The sequence below is a fragment of the Parasteatoda tepidariorum genome, chromosome 10 (assembly GCF_982258835.1).
Source record: "Parasteatoda tepidariorum strain Cologne lab strain chromosome 10, Ptep-v5.0, whole genome shotgun sequence".
NCBI lineage: Eukaryota > Metazoa > Arthropoda > Arachnida > Araneae > Theridiidae > Parasteatoda > Parasteatoda tepidariorum.
In genome coordinates, this window is record NC_141764.1 from 60,456,219 (window position 1) to 60,470,408 (window position 14,190).

Sequence of the window (14,190 nt, forward strand, 5' to 3'; positions counted from 1 at the left end):
TAAACTTAATAGTTAAAGTTAAAACTGAACTTTTTAAAATAAAGTATTTATAGTGTCATTTTCGCCAACTAGTAAAACATTTTTATGAGTTTAAAATGGTATTTTTTTTAATATAATGGCCAAGAAAGTTTTTTTGAACTATGTTTATGAACGGAAATATAGTGTTTATTACGCAAAGTTTGAAAGCTAATAACCAGAAAAAGTCCAACTTATTTTTACAAAGAGAAAGATGCAAATTTATCATGATATATTTGCTTGCGATCTCCGAGATCTGTGGACACAGTGACGTCATGAGGAGGGAAATCGTAGCTTCAGCTCTAAGAGTGGAGTGAACTAGCCCTTCTATTCTCTTTAGCCCTGATGGGCCATACGTATAAACTATTGAGACAAGTTAGGCCTACTTCTATCAAAAGGGAAACTATAAGATTTGTAACAGTATATTTACACAAGATTTTACTTTTTGTGTCAAATAACAATCACAATTTCATCAAATGTTGAATTTTGTCGTATTTCAAACCTGTCGGATCATGATCTTTTTCACTATAACATTTATACTCGCTTTTTAGCAATTATTTATTGTCAATTTGTTTACTAAACAAAATTTTTCACACAGAATTTAGATATCAAGTAACCGAAGATGAACTTTAAACACGTCACATTGTATTACATTATAACTTTATAAACATCATAAAACTAACTAATTAAGAAGATTATAACAATTAAACAATTGAAAGTAGAATTTAATACCACAAGAGCTGCCAGCAGCAAAACAGGGAAAATAGAAATGTTGTCACTTATTCAATGGAGCAAAATCTAAAGGTGTGTGGTGCAGTAAACAAAGGCTGAAGCAAAACAAGAAATAAAACAAACTAAAAGAGGAGTGAAGAGAAGTTAAATTGTGGTCATGTACCCTTATTTACTTCAAGCCAAACTAGGTTTCTTTAAAGGTATATAAATTCTTTTAAAAACTCATTGACACAGAGGTTTTATTAAACATATTTTTTATACTTTTTCATTATTTTGTATTAATTTAGATCAAAAATAAGGGTAAAATATTATAATTAGCCGGTTAATAATTTATGGTTAGGAAATATATTATGAAACACTAGTGTCTTTACTTGAGTTAAGGGTAAATTCCTCTACACATGGCTCACTTCTAAAAAATAATTTTTCAAATTTTCTCTTATTTGCAGTTATTCAGATTTAAGAGAAACAGTTATTCATCATTGAAATTTTTTAATTTACAAAAGCAATTATTGATAAGGTTTTGAACATAAATGAAAAAAAAAACTCAAACTACTTTTTTTTCGAATTATATTTTAGTACAAATATAATTCCGGTTATCTAGCAATTTTTTTAGTAACTATTTAACCATTTTTTGTAATTAAAAAATACTAAAATATTTTTTTGTTTGTAATTGTAGCATGTAATTATAGAAATATATATAAAAAGGACACCGACGTCCCATCTAGGGATAAAGAAAAATTACGCATGCACATATCACTTTTATCCGATTATCAGCTTGGTTGATGGTCAAATAACAAAACTACGAAACCAAGCACATTTTTTTTAAAAAAAAATAAAGGGTTCAATTATAAAAAAAGTTCCAGGATCAATTTTAACGAAAGCAGATTCCAAAAAAAAGATCCACAGGATTCTTTCCTCTTTTAGATGAATTGTTTAAGAGTTGCAATTAAATAAATTCTTTGGCTGGATGGATGCAAATCACAGAGAGAGAAACGGCACTTAATTTGCTAGAAAAGAAATTTTAAAAAAGTTAGACATGAGATAGTTTTGCTTCCTGATTCTACTTTTTTTCCACGGAATAAACAGGAGACTGGATAACAGTCAACCTTGAACTTTTTCAAAATTTAAAAATTAAGACCGCTCTTAGCATTTGCTTTTTTTTTTAGATAAATACTGATCCCGACAACCTCTTTCTACGGTTATCTTTCCCACCCCCACGTCAGACTTAGTTTACAAAACCTCTTGATATTAATATTTTAATTAATTAATTTTAAATAACTGCTTCTGGAGCTGCCACCTGTGCAGATGCGAATGCTGTCGCCAGGCGAAGGATATACAACCAGCTTTTTAGCAAGGCAACAATCCCCGATCTAAACTATCCAAGAAACCTCTCCTCTATAATAGTTAGGTTACGTACTAGACATTTCAAAGGCCTCACGCACCAGTATAAAATCCTATCCCATCTGCAAGTACTGTCCTCATTTGCAACTAACTCCAGACCATGTTTTTGACTGCCAGGCCATTACCGGCTCCATCTTTCAACTTGGAGCTCCCCCATCAAAATTCTCCATGGCCATCGGGCTCCAGAACTTGCAAATCTTGTTATCAAGACTTTTGGAGGACTCTAATCTCCTGCACTAGCACTGTATGCATAGACCCGACAACAACAACAAATAACAGCTTGTGTCGGAAAAAATAAATGTGCCCTTGCACAATGCTGACTACATTAGTGCCACCATTCCGTTGGTAACGCTAGTGTGAAGTCTCAACCTCTAAATTATGAAATAATGTGCGATTATTTAAAATTGAATCAACGAATTAAAACACTATGACTCATATTTTTTCTCGAATTAAAACCGAATGAACCTGGACTAAAAACGATTTTGACAGTCAATCTATTTAAAAAGGAATTTAGCTTAAAAGAAAACTATCAAATAGTAACTTATATTGTAACCCTCAAATTTTACATGTCTGTCTTACTTTATTTTCTGAGAAGGCATTTTAAGTACTGAGGTCAATGACTACAAAAAGTCGCCGAATTCGATTTTCGCGTGCAAAGTTTAATATTCCAGTTATTGAATTTCAATAACTGGGTGATTCATCGGCAACTGCTTTCTATGCTGTTTACAGTAATTTTCCTTATTCGGAATGCACTTTTAATCTTTATCATGCTTCCTGTCGCGTCTGTAATATTTTTCCAAGAAAATTAATGTATATATAGCTATTATGGTTACATATTGTGAAGCTCTTTTTTTCTTGAAGTTCGTGCAAATATTTTTCGACGAGGAAGGTGTACTTTTAAATACATTAAATATATAAAATGTAAAAAAAACATTGTTGTAGTAAATACATAAGTATAAATACATCATTAAATTGGTTGGTCATTTGACCAAAACGCCCAAAGATCGCAGCTGCAAGAAACCTTTTCAGCAAGCTCATCGAGAGGTAGACCTCGGTATTTAAACTTTCAAGAAATTAAATTTCAGATAACAGTATTACTGTAATTAATTGAAGAAACAGTTTTATTGGACAATGCTAAAATAAGTAATGAACACAAAAGACTAACTAATCAGTTGTGTTTATTTGTTCACAAAATCATCTGAAACAAATTTTTTGATTTAGACCACTTAAAATTAATTTTTTTTTTTCATTTTTATACAATCGCAGAACTTAAAGTTACGGATCAGTATGAAGAAAGTTTTTCAATTATATTAACCTGAATATTTCTTTTCGTTAATGAAAAATAAAGATATCATGAATTTTTAAAGTAATTAAAAATCTTTTTTAAATAATTAAATCTTCATTTTGCAAGTCTTGCTCTTCCCTTTTTGGGAACATTTTAAAAACTCGCTACTTTATGTGTCACTGCTTTTGCCAAAAAAATTAAGAGAAGCACGCCATTAACTTAATAGATCACGTTTTAAAGAACAGACATGCATAGACAAGTATCTTCAGGAATCGAACAGTATTACAAAAATCGAAGTACAGAAAGTGGAAGGTACGGAAATGCAACGAGTGGAAAGTGGACCATAATAACCAGTGCGTCGAACTTCGGCCCTGCTGCTGCTATTTAATAATAAATGTGAGGGGCATTTTCGGTCATTCAGAGCGCACAGCGATCAAGTTTTATAGAGCGTGTATCTTTATACAAGCATATCTAATACTTAACTTTAACGGCCTACATTTTTGGTTATTTCTGTTGCACGTATTAATCGTGATTCTGCACTGTTCGGAATTTTATAGTGTGCTGAACCATATTATGGGACTTCTTAAATTTGGCTACTCTATACTATGGTTCAACTTAGCAGTAAACATTGTTCATTTTAGCGGCTTATTAAGATTGCTGTAAATTTCAACCGTATCATGGGTTATGGTACTGATATTATGATTCAGCATTGTACCGATTTTTGCAAGATAGTTTAAAGAGATAAAAAGTTAGATTTTTCTCATAAAATGAAGTCCAATCGTGGTGTTTCATAAACAACTCAACAAAACAGAATTCTTAGAATGTGTTATGTAGAGGTTCACTTTTTTTTTTTTTTTTTTTTTTTTTTTGTAGAACGAGCTAGTTTCAAACCTACTATAAAAATTAATATATCACAAAACAAAAAAATAATAATAGTTTGCTGAAAATAGAGTACAATAGTGACAATGGTGACGCATAACCCGCTCAACCCTTATACAGAAGTTATGAGATAATTGCGAAGAAACATTTCATTCACGTGAAAACCTTAGTCTATTGTTTTATTCAGTTTATTGAAATTATTTTGTTTTTTCAGTTTGTACCAGTTTTAAAGTTTTTATAAAAAACGTAAAATAGGCACACATAAGAGGTTTTTTAGAATGTCTTATATGAAATTTCTTCTTTTTTTTCTACTTTTCGTGAATCGAACGAAACATCTCGTATTTAAGATACCCTCGTTATGTTATCTGTCGTAGCTTACCTCAAGCACGTGATAACACGAATGTTTGTTGAGCCGTTGCAGAATCTGACTGAAATTACGTTTAACCAGTATATTATTTTTTATGGATCTATGAACTGCATATTTCTAAGCCCTTAGAATATTGTATTTCATATCGAATATAACAGTACCGATAGCATCGAATTTAGAGTTCAATGTATTTTTTTCAGCATTGAATATAGCGTTTAAAGACCGAATATGGATGAAATGTGCGAAACTAGATTAAATTATATGGGGAAAAAACTTGCGATAAATCATTGCGCTTTTAAACTATGCTCAATATTCTACCTAAAACAAAAGAAAAATAAAGAGGTAACAAATAAAGGAGAAAGTTTACTAGAGTGCTTAGGGAGTTTCATCTTTAATGGTTTCTTTGATGGTTTACAAGGTCCAATAACATAATCTCAAACTTTCAATTTTGATATAAAAGATTTTCGTAATAGTTACGATAACTATTACGATCAAAACTAATTACGTTCGTAATAGTTTTGACGCAAGTGCCAAAACTACGCTTCACACTAAGTCTGTGTTAAAAATCTGATTTAAATTTTTTGAAGTATCTAATGTTTTCAAATCCTCAAGACCGTGATCATACATACGTGATGATACGGTTCTCCTTTCATGGCCCAAGGTTCCATATTTGAGACGAAACTTTTTGACACCAGCAGTGCATGATCACATGGACGCGTTTTCAATTTGGAACGTTTTATTTCAATTTTTAAACAACAAGCGGTGGGGAAAGTCCGTTATAACTTCGGAAAAAATCTCAGAGAGTTGGCCTTCCTTCAATATGAGCTTTCGGTTTCATGTTTGTTTTCTTATCTATGAAATTTGAACATATTAACAACTACCGTGTTTGGCTCTATTTAGAGTCTTAAAAACGGAATTTACTAAACACTGGATTTTTGTTTACATTTTGTCTGAGTGAGAAGCGTTTGGAATGCTTATTGATTTATAGGGATGTAGACTTGTTTTTATGCAATTTGTGGTTTGCTAGATGGTATTTTGTAAATTTTGGGTAAGTTTTGCAATTATTTTTTTAAATATTGTGAATATTTTATTACAGTGTATTCAGGTAGTATCAATGATAATAAAATTTATATTTCAGTGCAATAAATTGTAGTAATTATTTTACATAAATTTTCACTAAATTAGGCTTAACGAGAAAACCAACTTTCTCTCCTGAGTACATATACTCTCGGATCGTATGGATCTGGGAAAGCATTTCTTTCTCCTTTCGCCAGACTTGAACAAGTTAAATGTTGCTATCTAGACAAATTAGGTATTGTTTTCTGTGCATTTTTTATGCTGAATAAAGTAGTTGAATTGATATGATAGATAATCAATAGCATTTCGGTATGGTCTGTCACCTAGCAAAATAAATAAATGAGGAAAATCTCAATTAAACTTTTCTTTATAAATAAGAAAATTGGATCAAGATAGCTTTACACAAAATGACAGAGCCATTGCCTTACCTCTTCACTAACCACTGCGTAACAGAGAAGCACTTAGCTATCATCTGATACCTTATTTGCGTATAAGCGTTACTGATTTTCTTTAAAAAAAAAAGTTTAAGAAGGAAATCCCTCCATTTAACTGTTTCCATCAGTCTTTTACGTTCTTCGCCACGAAACATGCTAAAAGTGTTGCTCATTTAGCCTTTACGAGCAATATTACCCACTCCCCACTGTCCCAGTTACCTATCCACATTCGAACAACAGAGGACAAAGGTAGAAAAAACACAACAGCGGACAAAGGGGTAGAGAGGGAGAAAGACGTTTAATGTCCTGAGTGGGTTTGAACCCACGATCATTGTCCAAGTCAGGTACATTTATCGCGCTGCCACATAGCTTGAAAACAGCACTTTATAAACAATTTTTATCTAAAGTATAACTCTTATTTTATCAAAACTATGATATTGGATATAACGTTCTTCTTCGACTTTATTTAAATCATTCTCATTAATAATATGATTATCGTTAAAGTTTATTGCAATGTGTGAATTCATATTTAAACTGCTAAAAATCAACGAACAAAAAAGAAATATTAAATTACGTCTTTCATGTTGTTCCGTTGTACGAAAATTTATTTAATAATAATATATATAAAACTTGATCATATTGAAAACAAAGTAGTCGATATTCAATAAATAACTGATGCAAACATTACGAAGAACTAGAAGTTTTTCTCAGAGATATAAGAAAAAATTAAGTGGTTGTCATGGAAACTCTTGAGAATGCCAAACAAAGTTTCACGCGAATAATAAAGCAATAAATTTATAAGAAAAAGCATCTGGATATAGAAAATTCGTACTTTAATTTAATGAAATTTCAATTTGAAATACACGAAAAATAAAATAATAGTTTTGTTCATAAAATTATTTACATGAATCAAAAATTTTATTCCTTTGTATATTTTAAAATATTTAGATTCTTTTAGATTTAAATTGATTCAATGAATCGTGTTACAAATTAAAAACTAGTTTAAATGAATATTAATTCCTGAAACATTTTTAATAAGAAAAATTTTGTTTTAGTTAGTTACTCTTTTAAGAGAACATATATGTGCAGAAACTAACTTGTTATTTGTGAAAAATGAAGCTTTAAATCATTAATAGCATATTATAATTATAAAAAAATTTGGAACATAATTATAAGTGATGTTTATGAGAGGACAAATTCTAGTAAATTATCATTTAAAAAGGATAAATTATATTAATAAATCATTTCGCAAACATCAATTTTGATCTTTATGATCTATGGACTAAATGAACATTTTTTCTTCCATTTCTGTATAGCATTGTATAGTTTGTGGTGTAGTAATATTTTCTAATGCTATGTTTACGAAAACTATTTACATGCATTTTTGATTGAAAAAAAGTTATTTAATATGGTATAGGGTAATAGAGTATATATTTTATTAGCTCTTTGACTTGTTAAACCAGTTTAGTTAATGAGCGTTATCGAATTAAAATAAAAATAAAATAATCTATTTTTGTTTAAAACTTACTTTGACGGTGAGAGTATTAAAATTAACAGACTGAAAATTCTTAAATATCAACAGCTTGTGGAATATATTTAATAAAGAAAAATTTAATAATTAATTCGAAACTTCAACTAAAATTTATGTCATACACAGTAATATACACAATAAAGGGTTAATGTCTCAATTTTAAAATCAATGATTGCATATTATAATTATAAATTAAAATCATTAATTGCAAACTGATCATTTCTTTTACTTTAACAAACTTTATTCTGTTTTAGATACTCTTGATAATAAACAAACCCTGATCATCTAAAAAATTTATTTCATTGTTTGGAAAGAAATTCAAAGGCATCCCAATGAAGTCTAATAAGCATGGAACATCCTGGTAAATGTTATTCTTTGATAGCTTTTCACTTGATTCACTTTTGAATACAAAACATTGTTGATTTATCTTGTTTATTTTTCTTAATTTTTATTGCAATGCATTAGTTATTGCAATGCATAGTAGTCAATTACATTCATTCTATATATTAAACTGAGTAGTTTGTATTCGACAATACTGTCTGCTTGCTGATTGCGTTAATAACTGGCTTGAATCTACAGCACAAAAACCAGGTGCGATTAGGTAAAGCTATACTCAGCCATTTCAAAAGCGCAAAATCTAAATTTCGACGATTTTAAATTATTATATGCTATTTAGAATGAATCTAGAATGATGCAAAATTTACTCCTCTGACGTAAAGCATTTTAAGTTGGTAAACATAGAAAACATACCTATTTTTATATTAAATCTTTCAATCATTGAAATTTTCAATATTTTTAAAAAGCAAATAGCAATAAGAAAAAAACAGTCATGGGCATGAAAAATATGAATTGTAATCAGTCTAATATATAATTAATTCAGGACGCAATTCTACATTTCGAGGAGATATGAAAAATACTCGCGAATTTTACAACTTATAATATAATAAAAAATGTTATTTTTCGTTATTTACTACATGTACTTTAAATTCTAGAAAATTAAGAATAGCTTAACTATCGAATAGTTCACTGGAAAAAAATAGTTTTTTAATAAGAAAAGTCCAGGACGAAACAGATGTGAAATTCACATCTAATGGATCTTAAGCGCCTTAGTTTTGAGCTCTCGGAGCATGAAAAGAATATATTTGCTTTTTCAAACCAAACATAGGCTCAAAAACATCCAAACGCGATAAATTAAATTTAAGATAAGTTATGAGTTGAATGATTGTCATAATATACTTTTTTAGTAATGTTTTTGCTCATATTCTTGTTATATATATACTTGATTTTGAAATTTTTTCTTTTAAGCGACTAGGACCTAATATTTAACCAATCAGAGTAGAGCAAAATTTTCCGACTCCGGCAAAAAAGTTTCTGATTCCAACTCCACAACTTTGCCCAGGACCCAAAAGATGTGAAACTCTGTTGGGTCTTAATCTGTCGAGTCTAATGGGCTTTAAACGCCTTTGTTTTAAACATGACGACCATTACTTACTAACTTATCCTCTACGTGCCTTTGGGCACTTAAGGCCTCTAGCATATCCCTCCAACGCCTCCTGTCTCTAGCAATAGATCTTGCTTCCTCCCAGCCAGATATTCTACATTCTTTTAATTCGCCCCAAAACATGCGCTGGTTGGTAAGTCTGGGTCTTCCTCTTGTTCTTTTACCATCAGGGGCCCATGTAAGCACAACAGATGTAATTTTTTCTTTGGGCCTTTGTAAAACGCCTTTGTTTTAAACATGACGACTATTCCCACCTAAATATTTGAAGCTAATAAAGTTTTTCTATTATCAAGTGTACTTTTTAAATATTTCAGAATCACTTGAAACCTCTTTAATTTCATAAATTTGTTCGCAGAGCCTTCTGATGAAAGCCCATCGGAGTTGAGACCATGCGGAATATGTGGAAGGACTTTCCGCCCTGATGCCTTGGTAAATTTTCAAAAATGAATTTAAATATTTGCCTTGTTTTTGAATTCCACATTGAAATTTAGTTACTTAATATACATGTATTAAACTAAAAACTATTAAATGTAAATTTAATTTTGTAAACATTATATAGTTTTTTTAATTAAGTACTTACTTAAACAACTATCAATTTGAAAAGTTATACTTATTTCATAGACAGGCGATTATCTAACATATAGATATTTCAGTTTTCAATTTTGATGTCTGTTTCTCAATTTTGTATAGTTTTTCTAATTAAATATTTACTTAAACATCCATCAATTCGAAAAGTTGTACATAGATTGACGAATGTCTTGCGTGTAGATATTCGGAAATTTTAGCAGCCAAAATATTTTGTGAAAGAAAGAAAAACCTTTAACTCTTTTTATACAAGTTTTAAAATATAAAATAATTATTTTTGAGAAAAGAAGTAAATCACGGAAATTTAAATAGTCAATTAAAGAATTGACATTCTACTCACTAGGACTTAGCTTTTTGAACTCTAGCTTAATATATTCCATTGCTCGCAGTAATAAACAGTCATTTTAATTTTATAATGATAGATTATAAGAGTGTAATGATAGTTTTAATGCAAACAATGCAATGACACTATTTTCCGTTTCTAAGTCTGTTAAGTTTTAGCACAGATTATAATTAAGGAGCCTTCGTCCGTTATTTTCTCTTTTTTTCATATTGTATAAGTAAGAAAACAACCTGTATTTGTTTGGATATTCATCACTAGACTCATTTTTTAATGCTAAAAGCTAGTTTAAACAATGAAATAACAAATTTTATCTCAATAATGCGATGATAATTTTAATCAAAGCAATTCAAGGATAGTTTATATCAAAACAATGGTAGCCTTAATCAAAACTTTAGGATTTAATCTAAATCATAAGCTCCGTGAAGACTTCTAGTGGGGCGTAAGAATTTTCTTCAGAATAAGTTACAAGTTAGAGAAAAAAATTATTATTATTATATATTGAGTACACTCATTATAAAAGTTTGTATACTTATATTTATTACTATATTGTTTGTGTACTTTAAATCTCATCAATAGACTCATATTTTTACATTTAAACCATTTTATATGTTAAGAGCTAGTTTAAGCAATGAAATAACAAATTTTATTTCAATAATGCGATGATAATTTTAATCAAAATAATTGAAGGACAGTTTTAATCAAAATAATGGTAGCCTTAATCGAAACTTTAGGATTTAATCTAAATCATAGGTTAAATCATCTGTCTGTCCAATTTCACCGAAACATCTGGTGTACTTTTCGATTTCATAAAATACAAATTTTTTAATAAAAAAGAAATACCAAATTTTTTGATTCGATTAACTTAAGATAATCTTGCCTTTCAAATTTCCTTTTATAAACTTTGGATTTAAGATTCTTAGCTTAAGAAATATACCTGTCTGAATTGATTTTGAAATAACATCAGTGTACTGAATAGCATGGGTGACGGATCGAAAGTTGATCTTGAATCGCAACACTTTTTTATGAAACTATATAAAATATTAAATTAATGTTTATTAAAAATATTGTTTGAATTTTTTAATTCGAACTGCAAGATAATAAATTTATTTTTTGAAAGCTCATTTAAGTGTAGTATATCTTCATACAAATTGATGTAAAATATTTTTTCTAATATGAATGCACTGGTCGATAGTGATTTGTATGATGCATCTTTCCAAATAGTAATTTCATAAGGGTGTTTTTCTGAAAATATTAAAATTAAAAAACGGGGGGATATGAAGAGTATTTTTTTCTAGGGGGCGTTGAAAATTCTTTATAAGTGGTTGTGTACCAAAAAAGAACCTATGATCTAAACTGATTGATCACTGATCGATTTAACATAGAAATGGCAGTTTTATTTTAAATAATGTAGTTTTAAATTCAATTTTAAAAAATCGAAAGTGGTTTCAACTTAAGCAATGCAGTGAACACTTTTACATTTCAAAATAGGTCTTAGTTTAAGCACACATTGTAGCAATGGTATCGACTTCTTTCCCTGCTTAATAAATAGACAGGCAACGAATAACTATTTGTCAACCACAGAAATGTTATCAGAGGAATATTTTATCACTCCAACAAATTTTGATAACTTCTACGTCAAGAGTGTGTGCAGTGTGTGCACTATGTTGATTTTATTTCCCTAAACATTAAAAGCTGCAGTCTTGTCAAAAATATATTGTTTAAACTTTTTTTTTCCGTTTACTACCAATTGAAAAAAATTGAAAACTATTTATTTCTTGTCAAAGGTACGACATCAGAAAGTCTGCGAGAAAAACGCGGCAAAGAAACGCAAAGTATTCGATTCTTCCAAACAACGAGCACTTGAAGATGCACCACCACCAGCACCTAAAGCAGCAGCGAAACCGACAAAGCAAGTTGCTGCGAAGGCAAAGGTAGGAATTTAAAAAATTAAGACTAACTAATTTTTTTCAATACATTACATATGTAACACGTCAACATATGTAATGATACTAATCTATTTTTTGGGGTTTATTATATGTTTAACAACTATTTACGCTCTGGTAATTTTTTTAATCATTCAAGATATCAATATTGCTATATTCTGGTGCATAATGCCTTCAGCACACCACCCAACCATGACCAAGCTCCTAGCCTCATTGCAGGAATACCACCTATTTATGACTCTGGTCAGATGACACGGACAGTGCCTGTGCTGGTACCAGCCTCTCTAAACGTCCCAATCACAACCAGTGATGGGCTTTCACAACCAGTGACTTTCATACTCTACTGACTTATCTTGATGAGTATCAATGCTGATTATTCAGTTACATGAATGACAGGATCGAACTCATGAACCCCGGCTCTATATCAACGAAGTGAGCAATGCTTTTTCCGACCACGTAACTGGTGCTCCTAGGCCCTCAGAATATCTTCTCTCCCTTTAATTCTGTCCTTTATAACAGACCTGGCCTGTTCCCATCCAGAAATCCCTAATATTTTTAATTGATTTCACAAAATGCGTTGTAAAGTAAGTTCTTGTTCTCCTATTGTTCTTTTTTCTTCTGAGACCCATGTGAGAGCAACAGGTGTTATCAGTATTGCTAAACAGGTAAATAAAAATAGAGATATGAGAAAAAAAATATAAAAAGTCTCGTTTTCTTCCTGGTAAATCGAATTTAATTTTTAAAAATCTAACCAAAATTTAAAATACAACCATGCAAAGTGATACACCACCACCAAATTGTAGTTTTTTGCATAAATATTTAAACAACCTGTTTATTATTTAGAGGAAAGTCATTTAGATAGGAAATAAAATTATTTTAAAAAAATTTCAGTTAGAGAGCCATCTGTTAAGCAAAATGCATAAACTTATAACTCAAATAGGCTTAGGTATTTCTGGAGAATCCAAATCTGCAATAAAAAAATAGGTGTTTATATTTAGGATAACAAAGCTGCTCCCCCCTTGCCCCCAGAGCACTTTAAAAAAAATATTGAATAGGCTCAGCTTCACTTTTTCGATCCAATACATATTTCTAGAGATATTTGACAGTTTCCTAACTTTTTTTTACACTAAGTATCTTCATTTTGATTTTTAGATCAAGAAAACCTAATTTCTCTACTTTTTTTTCTAGCCTGCCGAAGCTAAGACTAATCAAAAAAAGAATACTTGGAGAGAGAAGCATGAAGAATTGATAGATACCATAAAGAAAGCTCGGGGGAAGCCTGAAGATAACCCCCCACCCGGAAAAGAAAACCGTAAAAAAGTACCATCAGGTTCGTGTACTATAATACTATTGTTGGCTGAATGTAGAGCTTAATGGTTCATGAGCAGGAAGCGGCTGCACTGTGCAAATTATAAACGTCATTACTAACTCAACTTGATTAAATTAAACGGTGTTATAAAATAAGAGACAGTTTTTTAACACTGTCATAACGTAATAATGAAAAAGAAATAGAACAATACTAGCAGCTTTTGCCGATCAGTTTATTCACCTTAAAAAATTTTCTTGAATAACGCATAAAATTTAATGGTAATATCAAGCCAAATGCCGGGCACAACTGAATTTGAATATTCTAATTCTTCAACCTCTTCGCCAAACCTAATATCTTAATTAGTTATAAATATCATATTAAGCAAACTTTTTCACTGTTATGAATGAAATTTTAACAGTAAGTTAAACTATGTCCAACAGCCATTCAATCACACACACGTACATTTATATATTATTTATTTATTTACGATCAATAAATCCTTTAGGATTAAAAGTAAATAGTTTCGAAGAATAATTTTTTCAGTTACTAAAATATCTGTTATAATTACCCCCTTAAATATGAAGATATTTATTTTCGACTTTGTCAACCTTTATCTATCAATTGATACCTCTAAATGAAATTAAAGATAACATGTTTTATATACTAGTCATTTGGTATTTAATATTTGTAGTGGTAGTTACGCCACAAATAATTACTCTTTTTCTTAATTAGCAATACGAATCCCGAGTTTATTCAACTAAATACGAGGGTTGTCCATAAAATAAGGT

The 14,190-nt window shown here is 30.1% G+C and overlaps 1 protein-coding gene across 1 annotated transcript in view; it reads left to right on the forward strand.

Annotated features, from left to right (window-relative positions):
- LOC107442948 (uncharacterized) overlaps positions 1–14,190 on the forward strand; it is a 39,201-nt gene that overhangs the window by 12,257 nt on the left and 12,754 nt on the right. The window contains exons 2-5 of the mRNA XM_043046327.3: positions 7,976–8,082; positions 9,578–9,651; positions 11,935–12,081; positions 13,282–13,423. Of these exons, the coding sequence (XP_042902261.2) occupies positions 8,070–8,082; positions 9,578–9,651; positions 11,935–12,081; positions 13,282–13,423 (376 nt within the window). The 5' untranslated portion in view covers positions 7,976–8,069. The remainder of the gene's footprint in view (positions 1–7,975; positions 8,083–9,577; positions 9,652–11,934; positions 12,082–13,281; positions 13,424–14,190) is intronic.